At 40.8% G+C, this 25,888-nt stretch overlaps 1 protein-coding gene across 2 annotated transcripts in view; it reads right to left on the bottom strand.

Annotated features, from left to right (window-relative positions):
- PLA2G4A (phospholipase A2 group IVA) overlaps positions 1–25,888 on the bottom strand; it is a 137,834-nt gene that overhangs the window by 47,086 nt on the left and 64,860 nt on the right. For both annotated transcript variants that reach the window (XM_073356705.1, XM_073356706.1), the window contains 3 exons: positions 11,252–11,365; positions 8,101–8,138; positions 4,777–4,918 (listed from right to left, as the gene is read on the bottom strand). In XM_073356705.1, coding sequence (XP_073212806.1) covers positions 4,777–4,918; positions 8,101–8,138; positions 11,252–11,365 — 294 coding nt within the window. The remainder of the gene's footprint in view (positions 1–4,776; positions 4,919–8,100; positions 8,139–11,251; positions 11,366–25,888) is intronic.

Raw genomic sequence — 25,888 nt, 5'->3', positions numbered from 1 at the left:
TTTCATTAGCTGTGGGAATAAAATAGCAGGTAACCAAAATCACTCATCAGTTTATACATCTCACTGATGACACTTCTTATACCCATGACAGGAAAGTGCTGTACATTATCTGCAGTATGATTTCAACATGCTAGCCAACATGCCAATCATAGTTTACTTAAGCAATATTAAATCAACAAGGGCAAGATTGTGCAATTATTACTCACAGGGACTAGTGCCCTTCTCTTCATTTAAATGGCACCATTTGCACAGTAAAGTACTGCAAGTAAGGGTGGAAGGATCTTGCTCTACTGCATTTTATAACAGCATGTGATTCTTTTGATGAAAGCAAAAAATTGTTTTAATTTCATAGAATATCAAGTTTGGAAGGGACCTCAGGAGGTCATCTAGTCCAACCCCCTGCTCAAAGCAGGACCAATCCCCAATTTTCGCCCCAGATCCCTAAATAGCCCCCTCAAGGATTGAACTCACAACCTTGGGTTTAACAGGCCAATGCTCAAAACGCTGAACTATCCCTTCCCCCCACTTTGGATTTTATTAATTTCAGTGTTTGCTTCCTGTACCTGCACTGAGACATTTTCATATTTACAGTGGTTGGGAAGATTTTAAGGATGCAGAGGAAACAAATGTTATAGTTTACTTATTTATAGTTTACATGGGAATTTTAACACAGGCTGCAAATTTTAAGTCAACATTGAAATAAATCAGCAATGAACCCCACTTTTGCTTCTTAGATCTAAAACACGTAGCCAGTAGAAATGGCTGCACCCAACAATTGCAAAACTTTGGATGTCATATTTGACCTTCCGCTCTATACAAAAGGTTGGATTTTAATTCAGTAAAAGAAGATTAACTGATTAGTGTTTGTACAGCACTTTTCAGATGTAAAGTACCATATAAGTTCTAGGTATTAATAATTCCAACCACAGGTATTTATTGGCATTATCTTTCTTTGTCATTCTGTACAAGGGATAGTTTTCTGTCAAAGAACAACAAAACTAAAGTGAAGAATTAGGACATGCCTGTTTTACTAAACCAACACCCCACTGATAGAGAGGTTGCTTTGAACAGTAGCGCTATATTAGTAATATTACTCAGCACTTACAATGTGCTTTAAACTTTGAAAGCTCTTTACAAACGTTAGCTAATTAATCTATAAAGGCAAATCTCAACAGGCTAAGCAGAGGGGAGTTCCAGGTGCAAGCCCAGAAGAAGAAAAGTATTTAAGGATACTCGCAAGCCATCACTGGTCAGCAAGTCTATTAACCACTGTAATGGCGGGAGAAGGAGGGAAAGGCTCAATCCTCTTCAGGACACAGCAAACTCCAAAAGGCTGCTCTTTGAAGTGTTCAACAAAGAAAAGAATGATCATCATTTACATTCCCTCTGTATTTAAATCCACAGCCATCATGGGAATCACAGAATTCATGATATAGAGCTTGTGGGAAGTGACCTATAGCTGCATGCAGAAAACTCCCACTAATTTTAATAGTTTATGCCCCCAATGTATCAAACAGATCATAGAGCTCAGAGTAATGCCCGATTGTGGTACCTCTTCCCTTGTAGGGAACTGGTTTTGAAGGGATTCTTCTTATCTAAAACTACCCTCCCTCCTATTTTGGCTAGTTACTTGATGTAATTAAAGACCATGTCAGTGGCAGAGAAAAATAATCATTGCCACAGGAGAGAGGACCCCTGCTGCTGCATAAATACCTATTGCCTGTACGATCACCTCCTCATTTCCAGCAACACAAATCTAGAGCAGAGCTATAGCGTGGGTCTGTGTAGAAAGGAAGTGGCTAAGAAAGACAGCACGTCCTAACCACACCCCTATTAACCACTTTGCCCACTTTGAAAAATAACTGGGTGGCCTGGGGCCGTGCAAAGTAGCAAGTGTTGCTATAAGAGGAGCAGTTGGCTCCATGCATTTGGTTTCAGTTCACTCAGCTGGTGTAACATGTGTGTCGAGTGCAGGCTTGCATATTAGTACTATAGACATAGTAGAGGACAAGTTTATTGCCAGTCTTTCCCTACCCCCAGCTCCTCAAAACCAGAAAAGGGAGAGAGGGAGAGAGGAAGACAAGAGGCTTTCTCGCTCCTCAAGGGAAGGTGAAATGCAATTCTAAATATGTAACTTCCCTGCTTGCAAGGCTTTGCTACAACTGCTTTTGTGCAATGCAATTTTCATAAAGGCTTAAATGGAAATGTGCAAGGAACATACACTGTGAAAAGCAGACATGCCCAAGTTACAAGCTTTCACCTAGATCAGTGGGACCTGAGGGAAGAGAAACAGAGAAGGAGATGCAGGACTTGGGGGTGGAAGGAAAAAAGCCTCTGCAATATGGTGGAGAGCAAAGGGACAGCAGCAATTGGGAAACAAGCTTGTCAGCAATCAGAGAATACAGAACAGCCAATCAAAATTGTCCCTATTCCCCTATCTGCCGGATGCTAGTTGCAATGTTTTCTGGGAACTGTACACAAAGCTGACCAAACACCAGAATTTGTGTGCTACTGGAAATGGTGAGATTTCACATTTTTGCTTCATCCAGATTTGAGATGAGAAGTCAAAATCTTGGAATTTTCTATAAAACTAAATATTCCAAAATATTTTGTTTTGAATGTTTCTTTTTGATAAGGTTGAAACATTTGGTTCCAACTTTATCATTTTGTCTTTTATATTATATTCTAATATAACAGTCAAAACAATATGATAAAGTTGAAACAAAATGTTCTGACCTTATTGAAATGAAACATTTGGATAATTCCCCATCAAAAATGTTGATGAAATGAATACAGTCCCATGAAATGATTCAAGTTTGTTCAATGAGCATTTTCCAACAGCATTCTCTTTTTCACCAGCTCTAATTGCACTTGTATAGTACCTTTCACTCAACGATCCAAAGCCTTTTACAATCAATCAATTAAGCCTAGGCACAGGTGACATGTCCACTTAAAAATAGATTAAGAGAGTAAGTGACTCATGCAGGAGGTCATATCAGAAAGGAGAACTGCATCCAAGAGTCCCAACTCCCCGTTTTATGCTCCAATCCCTAGACCACATTGCCTCCATCAAACTACAGTAAGGCTATGTCCATTTGCAAACATCCAAAGGGCTGTGGTATAGTTTTGTTCTGGAATAGTCCAATCCAGCTCCTATTTAAGTCAATGGGAGTCTTTCTTTGATTTCAACAAAAGTCAGTTTGGGTAATCAGTTAACTTGATACAAACCTGAGTTTTATAAAACTTGCAGATTTAAAACAATCCCTGCAAAAGTCTATCACATTCTGCTAATGCTAAAAGAAAAAGACAGCTCCCTAACCTAAACCCATATAAACATATGCTGTAAGGACAGTCTTCATTTCAGTGTTATCAGCCAGCCAATGTGCAGAGACCAAACAAATAATTGTCACTGTGTTTAACTGGTGGTGACAAAAAATGATCCTTAGACACTAATGGCCAGATTCACAAAGGAATTTAGGTCCCTAAAAATGCAGATAGGTGCCTGGTGTGATTTACACATATGGCTAAACAGGTTAGGTGCCTAATTCCCACTGAAAGCCATTGGAGTTAGGCCTTAGCCCATTGAGACAGTTTTGTAAAGCTCATTATGTGCAATCTGTATCTTTAGACACCTAAATATTTTATGAATCTGACCCTAATGACTTGGTTTTCAGAAGTGCTGAGCACCCATAACAATGGGTCTTGCAGGTGCTTATCTCCTCTGAAAAAATCAGAGTGCAAGGACCCAGTCCTGCTAGTGTACTCAGCAGAGTGCAAGCACCTTGTAGGAGATGCCCAGCACTTTGCAGTATAAAGCTCTAAGTGTCAGAACCAGGATGTGGGCAGTCTAATGGTTAGAGCAGGGGATAGGAGTCAAGCCAAGGGTCAGAGCTGGGGTCAGAAGCCACCAACTCAGGGGTTCTCAAACTGGGGGTTGGGACCCTTCATGAGGTCGTGAGGTTACTACATGGAGGGTTGTGAGCTGTCAGCCTCCACCCCAAGCCCCACTTTGCATCCAGCATTTATAATGGTGTTAAATATATTAAAAAGTGTTTTTAATTTATAAGGGGGGGGTCACACTCAGAGGCTTGCTATTTGAAAGGGGTCACCAGTACAAAAGTTTGAGAATCACTGCACTAACCAGAGCCAAGGCTCAGAGCCAGCATCAGGAGTCAGGCAAGGGAGCAGAGCTGGGGCAGACTGGAGGAGGAGCAATGCTGAACTGGCTAACCCAGGATCAGCTGAGAGGGAACTCAACCTCATGGTTCCTGACACTAAAGATACAATAATAGCAATAGAGAAGGAGCTGATGGATCTCTGATCTAACATAAGTAGACTTTCTTTTAGGTGTTTTGTTAAGGATTCAGAAAGAAAAGAACAGAAAACTATGTTACAGGCTGTTTAATGAAAGTGTCAATAAAGATTAAAAGCCAAGGTTTTGATCCTGAAATGTGCTCCATCCAGGTAGATCCCTGTGCCATGACTAGAGCGCGACTGACTTCAATGGAGCTCCATGAGCATGAAACTCATTGCAGGATAAGCCTAAAGATTTAACTTACAACTTCGAGAGATGGCAAAATCAGCCTCATCCCATATTATGAACGTGCTGCGACTAAAAGATGTTTATTTGTACTTATACTAAACTTTGAATTGTACCCTTCATCCTATTCTTTATTTTCATGTCTTTCAGAAAGACAGGAATAGGGTTCCAAAGGTAATACTGTACTGATCTGGCTGCTCAGGTTGTAATTATTCACAGAAGCATTTCAAACCCACATCACGGGAAGTGGCCAAGTTCTTGCTGTTTTCTGCTCCTAGGAGGGTTTTCATTTTCTGCATGATATTTTCCCTCCGCTGCTGTCGAAATGTCTTCTCCTGATCGCACAGAGCCATGCTGAATCGGAGGTCAGTTGAAGAGCTGTTTTGCAAAACAGACAGACTGTGAACCCCAAAACTGATAAACAAAATTTCACTTATGAGCCCATAGACTTTAATGGGAACAGGAGCTATTGGTTTACGTTATAAAAGCAATAAAATACAAAGTGCTAGATACATTGCATAATCGTACATTCCATTAAGCCATTCTAAGGGGAAAGAATGGTCACAGTGTCTCTTTAGCAAATATGAACCCTCCCAGTATTTAACTCATTTTATCTGGCAGGACTACAGTTCATACACTAGTGAACACATGAAAGAGAAGACATAAAATATTCAGCTGCTAGTAATGTATTCTGTGGTCTTTTTTTAAAAAAAAGTGAAGTTAGCACTGATAAAAAAGTGCTAGATTCACAGCCCAGGAACTGAATTCTCTGCTTATCCACAGATCAAAGACAGTCTGAACAACTGCAACGAATGCTTCTTTGCATAACCTCACTAGCGCACATTAATGTTGACTTAGAGGTGCTGTGTCAAGTGGTGAGATGATAATTCAATCTCCATGGACACTCAGTCCTTGGCCTCTCCCCTGAGATTGTCACTGAGTGACAAATGTGGTAGCAAACTCAGCAGGACTTGCACCAGTGTCGTTTAGGCCAGAAGTGGATCCCCAATGTATCCAGTAGGGCCTAATTTTTGTATTGGGATTTTCTTGGGATTCCACAAACTGGGCTCCTACTTTCCACTGCACATAGTGTAGGCAGGGTAAGAAGTTTCATCTGCCATTTGACTCGGGATGGTTAAGACTCACTGATCTTGTACACCACTCGGAGGGTGTGATCCCCAGTACTCCGTCTGTACTTTTTATTGCATGTCTATTTTATCAATACACACTATTAGAAAGGTTCCAATCCACCAGGGACTTTATCATGCCCTTAACTTTGACTCTGTGAGTAGTGCCATTGAATTCGATGAGACCACTCATTGAAAGTTAAGCACATACTTCAGTGTTTTGGTGCATCAGGGCTATAGGCTGTATGTTGGAAAAGGGGGTTTGGTGGGGGGGGGGAGGGGGACCTGGCAAAAATCTTTGCTCACATATACCTCACTGAAAGTGAGCCATTATGAAAGATGAGCTAAACAACTCTTTGGGGTATTCTGACAATTCAGTTACTAGACAGCACCCTCCAGGGTTCCTTTTCGACAAACATACAGACTTGTGAACATGTAACATCTTAGGTAAAGTGGAAATATACATCAAAAGACAGTGAATCAAACTATTATGCAGTCAGATGAACAGAATGAGTAAAGAAGAAAAAAGACTGCCTAGAAGCAAGGCACCACCAAAATGCACATAATGGTACAATTCAGAGAGCAGTGACTGCTGTACCGTACAGCACAACTGAAAGGAATTCCAGATTTCTGAGTTTCATCAGCTAAATTAAATAGCATATTTCATATGTGTTCGATGAAAATTACAGACATGAAAAATACAGCAACCAGACTGGCTAATCACAATGCCCTGGCCTTGGATTTAGGAATACAGTGGACTGAATGTTGCTGTCTTTTACATCTCTGCAGTCTCTCTACAACCAGTGAGGTTTCCAAAGTGTAGCTGGGAGCATAATTTGGCCCCTTGTGCCATGTTGTTACGATATCCTAATATATTCTATAATTGCCACACAACATGGCTATGAGGCTTGTATTGAGTTAACATCATAAGCATGAATTAATCACACCCTGTTGTGTCTAAATGTATAAGCCATAGGAGTTTTAGGGGTGGCCGAGTGGACCACACACAGATGTCCATCTGTTGGCATAAAGAATAAGATGAAACAAACCCTAGGGGCTGTTTCCCGCCATAAGGAGTTATATTTAATATAGTGATGGTGCATGAAATCACTACTATAGTTACAGAAGAAAATTAGTCAATTTTTAAGTTCTCTGTTTTCAGTTGCTCATAAATTTTAGATTGAAAATTTTGGTGCCTGACCTATTCCTCAAGATATGTTGTTTCTCTGAAGAGAGGCAAAACCACACATGATAAAAATGAGTCATATCACTTCATTCACTGGTGGATGGTGTTCAGGTACTACAGTGACGAGGATGGCATAAGAATTTAAATAGATTAGGATTAAATAGAATTCCCTCCTCTCCCAAATATATTTATTTCACTAAATCACTTCAGACATTCTTGAGAAATGAGAAGTGAATTTGGGGCAGGAACCATCTTTCTGTTCTGCGTTGGTACAGTACCTACACAATAGGGCCCTGGACCATGATTAGGGCTCCTAGGTGCTACAGTCATACAAATAATTTTTCCTCACTTTCAAAAAATATTATGACCACATTTTTCTTCATAGGGATCATTCAAAAAATAGTTGATCTATAAAACCCAGTCTGTAAATAGCCTTCATTGAAGAATTATTTCTTACTTTGTTATGTGTGGAGATGAGGAATGGATTTAAAATAAAGATTTTGAGATGAAAATGTGAAGGTGCGCATGAGAGCATTTCATTATTTGCTTACCCTGAAAAGACTTATGCATGTGCTTAACTTTGCACATGAGGCTAAATCCTGGCACCAGTGAAGTCAATGACAGCCTTGCCATTCACTTCAGTGGGGCCATAGTTTTATTGATAGTGCACAGTTCCATTAAAGTCAGTTGCAATTACTTCAACAGGAATATCCTCCGTGTGCAAAGTTAAGTATAAGCATAAGTCTTTGCAGGATTAAAATCTTAAAGATTGATCTGATGAGCATGCATCTGCAGCTAGCTAGCTAAAAGTTGAGATTAGATTGGAAAATTGCTGTGGAAGAGTGGGAGATGACTGCAATAAGGATAACCCCTGAGGCTGGCTGCCTACTGAGCTTCTAAAGTTCTGCATAGGAGAGGACCATTGGAAAGGAGCGCACGTAGTGGAGGCCCTGGAACAAGGATCTTATCAACTACAGCCTTGCTCCTGCAAACACTTAAACAAGTGCATAATTTTACTCACATGAATGGTCCCATTTAAGTCAACAGCAGACTTACTTTGTGGGCGTAACCTTCACTTTTGAATTGTCCTGAGTTTTCAGTGCTTGATATTTCAACCTTAATACTAGTTAATTTTGCATTTCATTTTATATACTTTGGAAAAAAAATTACAATGAATAGAAAACACATAAATAGGCTGCTCACACAGTCATTCTCTACATATTTGTTTGGTTAAGTGAGATACTTACCAGACTTCAAGAAACAATTCCAAAGTCATTTCTGTGACCTAAACAAGAAACATTTCAAGCTGATTATATCATTTATAGATGAAAGAAAACACATGCACTTTGAATATACACGCATCCTCCTCCTTATAAGTTATACATTCACTTTAAAAAGAGGAAACAATTGACCAGATATGTAAATGGATTTCCTTAGGAAGAATGACTATTTGGAAGAGTGAACAGAGTGCTTTCGAAGGGGGTCACACAGTACAGAGACTACAGTTCTCAGTTAACACAGAGAGTATATGGTGTTAAATCTTGACTTGAATTAGTCAAGTCCCATTAGCATTGTCTTCCCTCATACATTGCTTTGTGAGTGTCACCCTTGACCAGGATGTAATTTTAGTTCAAGCTCCACATTTCTAAAAACCTTGGCCTCTGCTGCCAATAGCAGTACTATCTGTTATTTGCTCAACATGCCGCACCAGTAGGTACTACATCACTGATCTGGATTTGAAGCAATGACACACAGGTAAATGATTGTACTGTATGGTCTGAGACACCAAGTCTGCCATCACAAGCAAATATGTTTACAGTGTAATTTAAAAGATAAAACGTCCAAGCCTGCAGCCCTTGCACATGCAATTAAAATTATCATTATTATTATACAAACTTTTAATTAACTTCTTTAGGCATGCATAAAGGCTAAAAGATAAGAGAAGACTTTATCACAGCTGACTGAGAGTCAAAGAGAAAGAAAAAGATGTTTTCTGCCTATTTTGAATAAACAGTCCAACAGAAACTCACTATGTATTCAAAGCTAGAAGGACCGATACAAATATTCTTTAATCAAACAATATTTGTGGTGGCATTTGAAATCAAAAAGTTGAAAAAATGTCAACGCCTGATCCTTAAGGGATAGATCATATCTGTTAGGCATGTCTCAGTGTAAGAAGCAGCTCGAACCAGGCAAGCACTAGGATCAATTCTACCTCCCTGAACTCTATGATGCATAAGGGAAATATGTCTGCTATTACACTCTTTTATGAGTAACAAACTCTCCCACATAGCACCTGCCTCTAGAAGGTGGAGTACCAGTAAGGCCTTTAGAAGGCCAAAATGAAAACATGCAGTGATGCACTGGCTTTAAGAATGTACACTCTGAATATTAAATAGACTCCAGAAGTGAAATGCCAGATTCAACAGCACTCCATTCTCTATGACAAAATACAAATATTAGGCACAGATGGTATATATTAGCTGTGCATGTTGAGTTCAACCTGATTTGGAATTCCTCACCATTCTCTCATAAGTAGAGCTGGGTAAAAAATTTCTCATGAATATTTTATTCAATAAAAAATGCAGTCCTGGTTGACCCAAAACAATCTGTGAAGTTGACACAAAATTGCCAGAGGAGGAGGAAGTCCTGCTGCCACCACCACTGTCCTCCCTGCTAGAATGTGGAAGACTGCTGTGGAACAGACGTGAAACTGATCTTTTCGATTGATTCAAATTTTTGAAACATTTAAGATTTGGTTTGACCCGAACTGATTTTTTTTCTGTTTTTCAGAACTACCACTGGACTTGAAAAATCAGTTATTTGAACAGTTCTACTCGTAAGGCTCATCATAGTTTGATTTCTTTAAACAAGCCTTTTCCCTACTCATTGTCTAATGTAAAGGAAAGTTAGTGAACTAAATGACTCCATCCACAGAAAAAAGGTATCTGCAATTTGACAACTTAACATTAACACACAATATATAAAGCATATTGTTCGCAATTAATTACAGATACATCAACCCCTTTTCCTCTACCTCTCCTTTTTACTAACTAAATGATGATTCAAGTCTTATTTCTGTAACATGGAAGACCAAGACACCAATACAGAAGAGTCAACCAAAAAGTGAAAAAGATCAGGAATTAACCAGAGCATTCATAAGACACAAGTAAGTGTGTCAGATAAGCAACAACTTCCGAAAGAGATGGTGTTAGAATTACATCAACTCTCAGGCTGCAGTAAATTACACTTTATATACATTTCTTAATTGATTTACCAAAAAGGCCTTAATCAATTATTTGCTTTAACCAAACAGGTTTTAGTAGTGATACCACATCCCCTAAAGCTTTGTAGGAAGGGCCACTGATCAAAATTTATGATTATATACATTATGGAGTGAAACTGAAACACATACATTGTATAGAATGTAAATACTTTAACATCTAAAGAAAAACTTCAGCTACAAACTCTCTTTCAGCTATCTCTTTTTTAAGGATTTATAGTATAGACTGAGATTGCTGCTAAATTAACTCAATTAGTTTTGTATAAAGGCTCAGACAGAATAATTCAGTTGTGACTTGCCTTGATTTTACAGAAGTCACATAAACACATCATTATATGTTAACCAAGACTGCGTTACTGCGAGTCATTTACTAGCAGTGCTATGTAGAATAGTTAAATAATCTCTGTTAGTGCTCCTGGAGCCACACACAGCAGTAGTAGAAGGTAACTTGCATTACAGCATTTGAATTGCTCCTCAGGCCAATAAAGTCCTATTGAATTGAATTGAGCAGAGGCTTGCTCCACTGAGATGTATCTTGAAGTTACTGCATCACACAGAGTCCTCTTGGAAGGGATACTAATGTATTATGTTTTAAAAATAACTATTGAATGTTGATGTTTTTCCCACTCTTCTCCCATACAGAAATATATAATGTGTATACTATTGAGATGAGGATGCTGGGGATGAGGGTGATCTTGGGACTTCCATATATCTCAGAGCAGGAGCTCCCTGCCAGTATCAAAGGAAGGATAAACCATCTCCTCATCTTCCAACAGTGTAATTGGGAGGCAACTCTGAGTTGAAATCAGCATCAGTGAGGAGAAAGTGAGGTCCTTTTGGAAAAGCTGTCAGGGCATGATAGTACATACATGGATAGCATGTAATCTACTACAGAAGCAATAGCTTCTATGTGATCTAGGAAAAAGCAAAACTCCCAGGCTGCTACCCAACCAGAATACTGTGTAGCTAAAGATAAGAAACCTGAAAACAGACTTACATTGTGTGCTCTGACTTGCCAAATACCAGATTTCAAGTCAGCTGCTACTGCATTAACATTCATAGTCATGGTTGAGACTTTAGCAAAACAGGCCAAACTATTGAGATTTGCAACTTACTTCATTAAAAGTAAATGGAACTTCTTTCTTCTCCCCCAGTTTCAGAGAGGATATAAGAAATGTTGATGTGCCAAGAGTCTCATCCATGACATAGTTGGCATCCATTAATGTGATCTACAAAAGACATAAAAAGAGAGCTTTAAAAACAAAAATATAGACTATAGATAGGACCATGTCTAAGCCATTCGCTCTGTACTCAATGACCAGACACAAGCAACAATATTCCTTTGGCACTTAATAGTTTGTTTATGACTTAGTAGAAGCTTTTGAGGGTTTGCACTGCACAGATATGAACACTTACGTAGCATCATTCACACTATCACAGTGCTTTACAAACTTATCAGATCTACCACCATCCTTGACAGGGGATGTTTAGAAGGCCAAAAGTATAACTGGGTTCCCCTTGCCATGTGGGATAACATTTTATAGGTGGTGAAACTGATAATGTACACAATTTAAAAGCTATATGCCAAAGATCATACAGCAAGTCAGTGGCAGCAGTGGGAGCAGAACTCAAAGTACCTTAACTCAAGTTATAAGAAGATAAGAACAGCCATAGTGGGTCAGACCAATGGTCCATCTAGCCCAGCATCCTGTCTTCTCACAAAGACCAATGTCAGACACTTCAGAAGGAATGACTAAAACATGGTAATTATCGATTGATCCATCCCCCGTCATCCAGTCCCAGCATCTAGCCATCAGAGGACACCCAGTTCATGGGGTTGCATCCCTGACTATTAAACATTAATAGACCTATCTTCCATGAACTTCATAATTCTTTTTTTGAACCCAGTTATACTTTTGGCCTTTAAAACATCCCCTGGCAACGAGATCCACAGGTTGACTGTGAGTTGTATGAAGAAGTACTTTCTTTTGTTTGTATTAAACCTGCTGACTGTCAATTTCATTGGGTGACCTCTAGTTCTTGTGTTATGTGAAGGGGTAAATAACACTTCCTTAATCACATTCTCCACGCCATTCAAGATTTTATAGACCTCTATCATATCCCCCCTCAGTTGTCTCTTTTCCATGCTGAACAGTCCCAGTCTTTTTAATCTCTCCACATATGGAAGCTGTTCCATACCCCTAATAATTCTTGTTGCCCTTCTCTGTACCTTTTCCAATTCTAATATATCTTTCTTGAGATGGAATGACCAGAACTGCATGCAATATTCAAGGTATGGGAGTACCATGGCTTTCTTTCGTGGCATTATAATATTTTCTGTCTTATTATCTATCCCTTTCCTAATGGCGCTGAACATTCTGTTAGCCTTGTTGACTGCCACTGCATAGCGAGTGGATGTTTCCAGAGAACTATCCACAGTGACCCCAAGATCTCTTTCTTGAGTGGTAACAGCTAATTTAGACCCCATCATTTTGGAGGTATAATTGGGATTATGTTTTCCAATATGCATCACTTTGCATTTATCAGCATTGAATATCATCTCCTATTTTGTTGCCCAGTCATCTGGTTTTGTGAGATCCGTTTGCAATGCTTTGCAGTCTGCTTTGGACTTAACTATCTTGAGTAATTTTGTATCATCCGCAAACTGTGTCATCTCAGTGTTTATGCCTTTTTACAGATCATTTATGAATGTTGAACAACACAGGTCCCAGTACAGATCTGTGGGGGACCCCATTATTTACTTCTCTCCACTGAAAACTGACCATTTATTCCTGCCCTTTGTTTCCTGTCTCAACCAGTTACTGAACATGAGAGGACTTTCCCTAATTCCTCCTAACCCATGACTGCTTATTTTGTTTAAGATCCATGGCCAATCAGAGGAGAGGCCAGGAGGGCCATTTGGCCTGGGCCTCAAGCTCAAAAGGGGTCTCAAATTTAGACACTTGTTAATTTTTTGGCATTTGATAAGTTTCACAACTTGTTTTTATGCACATCCATATCGCACCAAAATGTAACACACTCTCTCAGCTTAGAGCTGCAAATTTAAGCAAATAAGAGATGTGATTTGGTAAAAGACATATTTTTTTTGCTAACTGATTTTGTCATATTAAAGAGTTAAAAATGTTCATAAATATTAATAAAAATATATCAGTTCTGATGCCACAAGATTAGACCGTGATGAACATGTCCTCTCAGATCAGCTGATTATATAAACAAACCACTACTAGTGGCTGGTGCTGGATCAAGTGCATGTTGAAAGGTAGAGAATTGTTACATTTTAGTGTCTTTATCATTTTACTTCTAGTTGATTAAGGAATTATTTATGTGTGAGAATTCCTCATTATTATCTTTCATTTTGTGTTCTTAATTAGTATTCCTTCATTTTAAGTCTTTTCAGCATTTGTGTACCATTCAGCATTTGTGTACATGTTTACAGTAGAAGATTTCAAGTGTAGATAAGCTACTTATTTACAGCAGAATATTTCAAGTGTGGATAGGCTACATATTGACCAGTTAGATCACTACGAAGAGGAGATTTGAAAGTGGTGCAAACAAGAGACAGCAAAAACAACTGAGTGAAGCAGCAGCAACTAAGAGCTCAAAGCCAATAACTTCATTTCTCAAACCACTGGAAAACACACCTTACCCAACAAACAATGCTGCAGATAATGAAAACTCCGCAACTGCAACAGGTGATATTTCAATGCCAATATCTGAACATGAGGACAGTAGTCAAGAAGGAGATGTGCCAACAGGAACAGATGCAGGAGAAGATCCTGTGTACAATCAAGAAACTCAACAGCAACAGGAAGATGTAGATCTTACGCAGCAAGAGCAATTCATGAGTACTACAGGTTTGACTGTGACTGACATTGGAATTACTGACAAGAGCAATGCTGCCCAAATGCATTCTTTTCTTCAAATTAGTTGTTTTCAGATTCCAAGTAACATTCCACAAGATGCTGATAATCATGCTTTCCCGACTCGTCTATTGACAAAAACATTTCCAAATGGTGAGAGCTGCACAAGAGACTGATTATGCTGGAGTATGGAAAAACAATCTCTGTACTGTGCACCCTGCTTCCTTTTGAACAAAAGTGCTTCAAATGCATCAGTTCTCTCTGGTCAATCAGGATGGAGCATCAACAGAGGCTGGAGGAAGTTGAAAGACCGAATACCGTCACATGAGAGTTCAACATCACACAAAGAAAACTATGGGCATGGCTACACTTGCAGATGTAGAGCACTTTGAGTTAAACCTGCCTTCGGAGAGTGCAGTAGGGAAAGCGTTGCAGTCTGTCCACACTGACAGGAACAAGCGCACTGGCATGGCCACATTTCTGGCACTTGTAGCAGCATTGGGAGCAGTGCATTATGGGCAGCTATCCCACAGAGCACCTCTTCCCATTCTAGTGCTATGGCTTATGGGAAGAGGGCGGGGGTTGCAGGGCATTCTGGGTCCTGTACCAATGCCCCGTGATGCATCAGTTCACATCCCAGCAATCCCTGTGCTTCTGTCCACATTTGGAGCCATCTTTCAACGTTTTTTGTACTGCACACTCTGTCTTCCCTTTCAGTCTGTGGGAAAGGAGCCCGAACTGCTGAGGAGTATGCTGACGAGTCTCGCCAGCACATCACATTTGGCAGTCGAGTTATTCCTTATGATCCAAAGTGACAGTGAGGGCTCCGATGATGATATCAACTCAAGTAATGCATATGACACGAGTTTGCTTGTGGCATTCATGGACATGCTCACCGTCATGGAACACCGCTTTTGGGCTCATGAAACAAGCACTGAGTGGTGGGATCACATCGTCATGCAAGTCTGGGATGACGAGCAGTGGTTGTAGAACTTTCGAATGAGAAAAGCCACTTTCATGGGACTGTGTGAGGAGCTCGCCCCCACCCTGTGGCGCAAGGACATGAGATTGAGAGCTGCCCTGATGGTGGAGAGGCGGATGGCTATTGCAATCTGGAAGCTGGCAACTGCAGACAGCTACCGATCGGTCGCTAACCAGTTTGGAGTGGGGAAGTCGACCATTGGAATCGTGTTGATGCAAGTTTGCAGGGCCATTAATCGCATCCTGCTCAGAAGAACCATGACTCTGTGTCACGTGCATGATATTGTGGACGCTTTGCACAAATGGGTTTCCCTAACGGTGGAGGGGTGATAGATGGGCACACATATTGCAGTTCTGGCACCAGCCCACCTAACCTCCGAGTACGTTAATTGGAAGGGGTATTTCTCGATGGTTCTCCAGGTGCTTGTGGATCACCATGGGCGTTTCATTGACATTAACGCAGGCTGGCCCAGAAAGGTGCATGACGCATGCATCTTTCGGAACACTGTCCTGTTCAGGAAACTGCAAGCCAGGACTTTTTTCCCAGATCAAAAGAGCACTGTAGGGGAAGTTGAAATGCCCATTGTGATCCTTGGAGACCCCACTTACCCTTTAATGCCATGGCTCATGAAACCCTGCACAGGGAGCCTCGACAGCAGCAAGGAGCGGTTCAACAACAGGCTGAGCTGGTGCTGAATGACTATGGAGTGTGCTTTTGGCTGTTTAAAAGGCCGCTGATGCTCTCTGTATGGGAAGCTGGACCTGGTCAATGACAGCATCCCCGTGGTTATATCTACGTGCTGTACCCTCTATAACATTTGTGAAGGGAAGGGGGAAAGATTCACTCAGTCATGGAACTCGGAGGTTCAACACCTGGAGGCTGAATCTGAACAGCCAGAGAGCAGGGCTATTAGAGGGGCCCAGCGCAGGGCTGCAGGGATTAGGGATGCCTTGAGGGAGCAATCTGAGGCTGAAAGCCATCAGTAATGTCTGGTGCCCTGCACGGGAGTGAAGTGCAGTGGTTCCAATGTTTATAGGAAATTGTGTTTGCTATGACAGGTTTCAGAGTAACAGCCGTGTTAGTCTGTATTCACAAAAAGAAAAGGAGTACTTGTGGCACCTTAGAGACTAACCAATTTATTTGAGCATAAGCTTTCGTGAGTCCGATGAAGTGAGCTGTAGCTCACGAAAGCTTATGCTCAAATAAACTGGTTAGTCTCTAAAGTGCCACAAGAACTCCTTTTCTTTTTGTGTTTGCTATGCTGACTTGCAGTGCCTGTTGCTTTCCTGGGCTAAGGTATCTTTTACTTTATGCAATAATAATGAATGTTCTCAAAGCCAAAAAATCCATTTATTGAAAAGAAAATTCATTTACTGAAAAGAAACACAACTGCTTGGGAAACAGAAAGGGCAAGTGGGTGGGGTGGGGAATGGTACAATCACAGATTTGCGTATGCCCTGTTATCATACTCAGCCTTCTTGTCTGGAGTGCTGTGCAATGAGTGCTGCACTTCAGGATGGCTATACTGCATGGTGATGAGGGTTGACTGCAGAGGGTAAGGGTCATAGTTTTCAGGGCTGGGTGGTGAAGCTATGGGTGTTGGAGGCAACTAGTGGCGATAAGAACCTGGAAGTTGGGGAAAGTGGGTTGGAGGGACATGGGGGCACAAGGGAAAGAGTTTTGGGATAAGGGCTGTGGGTTGGGGGGTGGGGGCGGTAGTTCTCCGCCTGCATGGCTACGAGCGTTTGGATTGAGTCCGCTTGGCGCTCCATGATGCTTATCTACCGATCTGTGCTTTGCTGCTGGAGCACCGCGCTTTTCTGCTGGCGCTCCTCATTCTGCTGGCGGATCCTCCTTTCACTGTCTCGCCACTCCTGCACTTTACGATTTTCATTACTTGAATGCTGCATTACTTCATGCAACATGTCTTCCTTGCCTCTACATGGCCTCTTTCTGATTCTTTGGAGTCTTTCGGACGGTGATAACATGGACGGCTGAGATCTCAAGGTTGCATCTGTAAAGGCAAAATGCAACACTTAACAGAGGCAGCATTGTTCACACCAGACAGAGCAATGATTTCCCCGTACTTAAGGGCAAGCACAGTCTACACAATAGCATAATTTGCCCATCCCAAAGCGAGCGCACATAACCCATGGGAGCCCCAAAATGGTGAGTAAGCACAGGGTCAAGCGTGACTGATTGTTTCACGGCTGTACAGTCCTCTGGGTTTCTGTGCCTTGGGGAGAGCCAACAGCAGCGGGTGTCCCTATACTGAACACTGTCCCCACATTTTCCACAGGAGTTCGTCCTGGAAGATATCTCGCTGCTGAGGGTGACCTGAGAAGCAAGGTAGGGTCTTCTACTGCAATGAGGATTCTGCCCTGGCCCATATGCAGCTTGCCTGTGTGCAGCAATGGTCCCCCCGCCCCTCACAGCACAGTGGCACGGACAAGTTAGCCTTACTGGGAGAAGGAACACAGTGGCTCTTCTGAGAAACCTACACAAGTGCATTGCCCAAGTTCTGGATGAGACCTTTGAAGAGATCACTGAGGCCAATTACTGCGATGTGAGAGAGCGTATCAATGCCCTATTCCGCATCTAGGTTTGCATGCAGCCCTAACCGTCCTCACCCCAAGAGCCCGTACCGAATAACTTCCTTCCCAAAATAGAAGCCGCTTACCGGGAACCTCCTCTGGTGTTTGTCCTTCCCCAAGCACCGGCCGCTGCAACTAGCTACCTTCCTCCTGGCTTGAGAACAGCTCCTGGCTGCATGCATCTAGGGATTCCAGAGTGTCTTCCTCCACCTCAGCACCCTCGCTCCCGCTTTGCTGCTCCTCCTCCTCCTGTCTTGGTGAACTGGGATCTGAAGTGTCCATGGTGGTACTCGGAGTGGAGGTGGGGTCGCCCCCAAGTATCACATCCAGCTCTTTCTAGAAATGGCAGGTCGCAGGGGCAGCACCAGAGCACCTGTTTGCCTCGCAGGCTTTGCAGTAAGCATTCTGCAACTCCTTCATTTTAACCCTGCACTGCAGTGCATCCCGGTCATGGCCCCTTTTCATCATGTCCCTTGATATCTGCCTGAAGGTATCATAATTCGTATGGCTGGAGCGCAGCTGGGACTGGACAGCTTCCTCCCCGCAAACACTGATGAGGTCCACACTGCCATTGCTCCACACTGGGGATCGCCTGGAGTGTGGAGGCATGGTCATCTGGAAAGATTCGCTGAGAGCACTCCACGCCTGGCTGAGCAAACAGGAAGGGGATTTTCAAAATTCCCAGAGAACTTAAAGGGCGGGTCAGGCGGTTGGTCACCTGACGGCAGGGCAGTAGAGTTCAAAGTGATGACCAGAGTGGCTAGAACATGCACTGTGGGACACTTCTGGAGGCCGATCAGAGCACATTAATAGACCAGGGTGTCCACATTGGCTCTGCAGCACTCCAACCGGGGCTCAGCAAGTGTTATGCTTCTTGTGGAGGTGGACTGCCAGGAGCGCTCCAGCCGCGGAGTCCAGGTGCTCTACGTGCCTTACTAGTGTGGATGTGTCATGAGTTAGGGCACACAGGGCTGCTTTAATGCGCTCTAACTCGCAAGTATAGCCAAGCCCATAGATGCACTGAAATCAGCCAGTAGGGAAGCATCAGCTGAAAGTTCAGTTGAGAATTTAGTCTTGACTGAACTCTCTACAGAAACTAATAACTGGAAAAAACTTCTTGAGTGCATCCTGAATGTCATCCTTTTTCTTTTTAAGCAGGATTGGCTTTCTTTGGTTACAGTCAAGATATTGGTGATCGTGCAAATGCAAACTTTCTAGGCACAGTTGAGCTCCTCAGTAAATATGACCCACTTCTATCAGAGCATGTTAAAAGTGTTCGAGAATTGCAAGAGAGTCAAAAGTGCATGCAAGTCCATCATCTCTCCACACGCATACAAAACGAGTTTATTGAGCTATGTGGGTCATTCGTACAATTCTTGATGAGATTCAAAATGCCAGGTATTTTTCAATCACTGTTGTTGCCACTCCTTATTGTTCTCACAAGGAACAGACTACTATGGTTATTCGATATATTAAGATTGTAGACAGCTCAAAATTTTCAATTGAAGAAAGGTTTATCTTGTTTGATAATTTCACAAGAAAAACTGGAAAAGAAATTGCTGCTCAAGTACTAGCAATTCTAGAAGGTTTTAAGTTAGATTTTCAAGCCTGCACTAATCAAGCCTATGACAATGGATCTAATATGGCTGGGAAATACAAAGGTGCACAAGCAGTTCTGCTTGAGTATAATTCAAACTGTATTTTCTCCAGCTGTGGAAACACACACTAAACCTTGTAGGTGTTGACTGTGCTGAATCATACAAGGAGGCAATTACTTACTTTGGAACTATTCAGCAAATGTACCATCTCTTCAGTAGCAGTCCACAAAGGTGGGAAATTCTAAAGCAGTATATTCGTGTTTCACTGCATGGGATGTCCAAAACTATATGGTCTGCACGGATTGATCGTATTCAATCCGTATTCAATCAGTTGCGCAGCATTTGAATTCAGTGAGAAAGGTTTTAAATGAGCTTGAATCTCTCAAGCTCACTGCACAGGCTCGAACTGAACTTCAGTCTATTCAGAAGCACATGTCCAAATTCGAATGCATTCTGATGTCATCTTTGTAGATGAAGCTACTTACAATGATTTACCAAACTAATCTGGTAATTGAAGCACACAACGCTACACTTGATGTTGAGAGGGATAACATTGAAAGTCTTATCAATTACATCCAACAGATTTGTGAACAATGGGATGCGATCCTGACTGAGTCCAAATTAGTAACACAGAATATTGGCATTTCATCTGAGTTCTCCACCAATCGCAATTTACCTACTGAATCCAATGCTGAGCAGCATTATAGGCTCAATGTCTTCCTTGTCATCACTGACTCTATTCAATCAGGTCTTACACGTCGATTTGAGTCTCTGCAACTAATTTGTACCTTTTTGGGGTTTCTTTGGCAGTTCAACAGACTGAGTAATGAAGATCTACTTTCTGCAGCTGAACAATTTCAGCAACAGTACAAAAAAGAAATCTCAAAAGATCTCAGTGATGAGGTCATCTTCCTCAAACAAATATAGTCCATGAACTTTGAATTGGATTGCAAGCCAAAGGAATTGCTTCAAGAAATACTCTAACTTGGATTCTCTTGGGTGTTTCCTAATATCACAACTGCATTGCGTATTTTTGTCAGTTTGCCTGCATCAGTGGCTTCAGGTGAATGTACCTTCAATGTGTTGAAGCAGGTAAAGAATAATCACCATTCAACTATGGGACAAGAGAGTTTGAATGGGCTCACCATGCTTAATATCAACTGTGACATTGCACGAAAGCTAGATTTTTTCCTCATTAATTAATGCATTTGCACAGAAAAAGGCTAGAAAAGCATTTGTTAAATAAAAAAATATTGAAATTATGTCTTACTCTTTTTTTGGTGCATTAATTTGTTTTCATGTGTTGTCATTTTTAATTTTTACTATGGTTAGGGGCCTCAAAAGCTGGAAGTGGCCCAGGCCTCTCTGGACCTCTGAGAGGGCCTGTTAAGAGCCTTTGGTGAGGGACCTTGTCAAAGGCTTTCTGAAAGTTCAAGAACATTATATCCACTGGATCACCCTTGTCCACGTTTGTTGACTCCCTCAAAGAATTCTAATAGATTGGCGAGGCATGACTTCCCTTTACAAAAGTCATGTTGATTCCTCCCCAACAAATCATGTTCCTGTGTCTCTGATAATTCTGCTCTTTACTATTGTTCCAATCAATCTTCCTGGTACTGAAGTTAGGCTTACCAGCCTCTAATTGCCAGGATCACCTCTGGAGCCTTTTTAAAAATTGGCATTACATTAGCTATCCTCCAGTCATCTGGTACAGAGGCCGATTTAAACGATAGGTTATATACCACATATAGCAGTTCTGCAATTACACATCTGAGTTCCTTCAAAACTCTTGGGTGCATACCATCTGGTCCTCGTTTCTTATTACAGTTAAATTTATCAATTTGTTCCAAAACCTCCTCTATCGGCACCTCAGTTTGGAACACTGCCTCAGCTTTGCAACTAAAAAGAATGACTTGTGTGTGGGAATCTTCCTCAATCCCTCTGCAGTGGAGACTGATGCAAAAAATTAATTTAGCTTCCCTGCAGCAGCCTTGTCTTCCTTGAGTGCTCCTTTAGCACCTCAATTGTCCAGTGGCCCCACTGATTGTTTGGCAGGCTTCCTGATTCTGATGTAATTTTAAAAAGTTGCTGTTAGTTTTTGTGTTTCCTTTGTTAGTTGCTCTTCAATTCTTTTTTGGCCTGTCTAATTATATTTTTGCATTTGACTTGCCAGAATTAAATCCTATTGAAGAAAATACAAACGAGGACAGACTTCCAATTTTTAAAGGATGCCTTTTTGTCTCTAAATGCCTCTTTTGCTTTGTTGATGGCTTTTTTTTTCAGTCCTCTTACTATTTGGGGGGAGGGGGGTATACATTTAATTTGACCCTCTATTATGGTGTTTTGAAAAAGTTTACATGGTCCTTGCTGGCATTTCAATCTTGCAACTGTTCCTTTTAATTTCTGTTTAACTAGCTTCCTCATTTTTGTATAGTTCCCCTTTTTTAAGTTAAACACTACTGTGGGGGCTTCTTTGGTATTTCCCCTTACACAAGGATGTTGAATTTAATTACATTATGGTTGCTATTACCAAGCAGTTCAGCTATATTTACTTCTTGGACCAGATCCTGTGCGCCATTTGGGACAAAAATGAAGAATTGCCTCTCTCCTTGTAGGTTCCAGGATTAGCAGCTCCAAGAAGCAGTCATTAATAGTGTCTAGAAATTTTATCTCAGCATCGCATCCTGAGGTGACATGTACCCAGTCAATATGGGGATCATTGAAATCCCCCATTATTATTGGGTTTTCTGTTTTTGTAGCTTCTCTAATCTACCGGAGCATTTCATAATCACTATTACCATCCTGGTCAGGTGGTTTGTAGTATGTTCCTACTGCTATACTCCTATTATTCAAGCATGGAATTTCTATCCACAGAGATTCTATGGTACAGTTTGATTCATTTAACATTTTTAATATATCTGACTCTGTGCTTTCTTTCACATATAGTGCCACTCTGCCACCAGCACGACCAATTCTGTCATTCCTACATATTTTGTACCCTGATATGTCTGAGTCCCATTGCTTATCCCCGTTCCACCAAGTTTATGTGATGCCTATTATATTAATATCCTCATTTAATACCAGGCACTCAAGTTCACTCATCTTACTATTTACTATGTAACTTTCAGTTCCCTACTCTTTTTAATTACTAGATCACAGTACAGCAATAAGTAGTTGGCGTAATGCACAGAAATTCCAAACTTGGAAACATCTACTCTATGTCCAATCAAATCTAAAAACCCATTGGCATGTTCTCCATCTCAGCAGGGACCACACCTTTTGGAATGTGAGCTGCACAAGTAAACAACTGGGACTCTGGAACACAATTTCCCATTCCTATTGCCATACCAGTGTTTGGAAGAAGCATAACAAGTTATATTTCTGGAGAGAAAGAAGCAAAGGAGGATGCATCAGATAGAGCCTTCTTATGGTGATATCATCATGTTCTTCATCAAGGACATGCTTACATACACACACACAGACAGAGGCAGACGTACCAAAGAACATAGCTGCAATTATTAAAATAATAAATGTTCTCATATCCTTCAGTAAATCTTTCAAGGGTGAAAGAAACCTGTAGATATCAGGAATGGGTTTTTTATCATTGATTTGAATGGGAGCAGAGTTAGGCATGTTTGAACTAGAGCACATCTTTTAGAAAAACATCCAATATCATAAGAATGGCCCTACTGGGTAAGAGCAATGATCCATCTAGCCCAGTTTCCCGTCTTTCAACAGTGGCCAGTGCCAGACACTTCAGAGGGAATGAAGAAAATAGGCCAATTATTGAGTAAACTATCCCCTGCCGTCCAGTCTCAGCTTCTGACAGTCACATGTTTAGGAACACACAGGTTGCATCCTGACCATCTTGGCTAATAGCCACTGATGAACCTATCCTTCATGAACTTATCTAATTCTTTTTTTAACCCAATTGTACTTTTGACCTTCACAGCATCTCCTGGCAACAAATTCACAAGTTCACTGTCCATTGTGTTTTGAAGTACTTCCTTATGTTTGTAATTCTTGATTAAAAAATTTCCAATAGTGGAGAATCCACCATTGCCCTTGGTAAATTGCTCCAGTGGTTATATTATCCTCACAGTTTTAAGAAGTAGGCCTTATTTCTACTCTAAATTTGTCTAGCTTTAACTTCCAGCCACTGCATCTTGTTATACCTTTGTCTGCTAAACTGAAAAGTCCTCTGTCATCGAATATTTGTTCCCCATGTACGTACTTCTAGACTGTGATCAAGTCACACCTAACCTTCTCTTTGATAAGGTAAATAGACTGAACTCCTTGAGCCTTTCACGATAAGGTAGGTTTTCCAATCCTTTAGTCATTTGCATTCTCTGTGGCTCTTCTCTAAACCCACTCCATTCTTTTCAACATATTTCTTGAAGTGTGAACACCAGAATTGGACATAATAGTCCAGGAGAGGTCACGCCAGTGGAAAATGCAGGAGTAATCTCTTCTACCTTTCTACTCCTACTCAAGATTCAGCTGTTTATACGGGCAAGGATCACATTAGCCCTTTTGGCCACAGCGCTGCACTGGGAGCTCATGTTCAGCTGACTTTCCACCATGATCCCCAAGTCCTGGCTTCCCAGGATATAGTCCCCCATCCTGCATGGCCTGCATTCTTTCTTCCTAGATATTTACAATGACTTTACATTTGGCAGTATTGAAACACATACTGTTTGCTTGCACCCAGTTTACCAAGCGATCTGCATTGTTTTGTATCAGTGACCTGTCCTCTTCATTATTTACCACTTCCCCAATCTTTGTGTCATCTGCAAACTTGATCAGCAACAATTTTATGTTTACTTGCAGAACACTGACAAAAATGTTAAATAGCATCAGCTGAAGAACTGACTCTTGCAGGACCCCTCTGGAAGCACATCCACTCAATGGTTCCCCAGTTACAATCACACTGTGAGACCTATCAGCCAGTCTAGTTTCTTAATCAAAATATTATGTAGTACCAAGTCAAATGCCTTCCAGAAGCCTAAGTATATATAGTACATTAACACTATTACCTTTATCAAGCAAACGTATATCAAAAAGATATCAAGTTAGCTTAACAAGATTCATTTTTCATTAACCAATGTTGATTGATAATAATTATATTAACTTCCTTCAATTCATCAAATCCCATATCAGCCATTTTATTATTTTGCCTGGGATCAACATCAGGTTGATTTACAATTACCTGAGTCATCCCATTTACCCTTATTAAATATTGACATAACGTTAGCTTTCTTCCAGTCCTCTGTAACTTCTCCACTGCTCAAAGACTTATTGAAAATCCACATGAACTGTCCAAGTAGCTCTTTGGCTGTTTATTTAAAATTCTTGGATGGGGGAAGAATTTGCTGAAAATGAATTTGCTGAAAATGTCTAACTTTAATAGTCACGGTTTAACATTGTCCAGAGTTACTGTTGTAATGTAAAGTATTTCATTATCTTCACAACATATGAATACACCATTTAGCCTTTTCCCAAATACAGAACAGATATTTATTGAACATTTCTGTGTTTTCTTTGTTATTATTGACAATTCTACCATTTCCATCCAGTAATGGATGAATACCATTGTTAGGATTCCTTCTGTTCCTAATTACTTGAAAAAAATTGTTTTTAACTCTGCTGGCCATATATTTTGCTTTTGTGTCCTTTTGCTTCCCTTGTCAAGTTTCTACAGTTCCTAGCTTATAACTTATATTCACTGCGATCAATTGCCGCCCCCTTCTCTCCTTTATTTTTTAAAGAAGCCGCTTTCACTTCCCCCTCTAAGACAAGTTGCAGCTTTGGGGGCATCTAATATAGTGTTCTTAAACAGTTCACAATTATGCACATTCTTCTGTTTAAATTCTTTCTCACAGATGATTTGCTCACTTTTTTCCATTTTTGTGAAATTGGCAGTTTTAAAGTAACAAATATATAAGTGATTTGGTCTTTATTTCTGTTTGCACATAACAAGGCTTGATCACTTGCACCTAAGCAATCACTAATTTTTAGTTCTGTGATCAATTCCTCCATTTCTCAAGATGAGACATGATATAGAACTTCCCATGCTGGATGCAACACACTTGAAGGATGTACTATATGTTAGGATGGCAGTCATTATTTTAATAATGGTAGTTGTATTTTTAATATCTATTTTAGGGTTTTGTATTGCCTCCAATCACCATGGGACCTGAATGCCATTCTACAAAATCCACAAGAATAGCAAAGTCCCTAGGAGACTTTAATAGCATCTCTGGTACTTCTCTCTTTATGGAGTTAAAACTCCTCTTGGGGTAGAGTGTTTATTTTATTTTTGAGTGTGAAGTGCCTTTTTTGTGGTGGAAAGGCATTTTTCAGTGTGTCTTCCTACACAGTCAAATTCTGTCATTTAATTTTATGCAGAATACAGAGACTTTACACTGAATTGCATGTGTGTGTAATAATACCATGCTATAGACAATTTTGTGATGGGGCAAAGCCAGATGAATATAGGAAAGTAGTAAGAAACAGGTATGTTAGCCCCAGGCTAAACAAATCCCTGTTACCATGGTAACCAAATGGCAGTTGCTCTAGGTTAATCAAGAGACCTGGGGCTCATTAAGGTCCTTCTAGAAAGCAGTGGAGATAGCTAAGTTGATTGGGACACCTGAAGCCAATCAAGGGCTGGCTGGAACTAGTTAAAACCCTCCCA

This window comes from Lepidochelys kempii, chromosome 8 (genome assembly GCF_965140265.1).
Source record: "Lepidochelys kempii isolate rLepKem1 chromosome 8, rLepKem1.hap2, whole genome shotgun sequence".
Classification (NCBI taxonomy): domain Eukaryota; kingdom Metazoa; phylum Chordata; order Testudines; family Cheloniidae; genus Lepidochelys; species Lepidochelys kempii.
The sequence above is the reverse complement of the archived record's forward strand: the minus strand, read 5'-3'. Positions and strand labels throughout refer to the sequence as shown.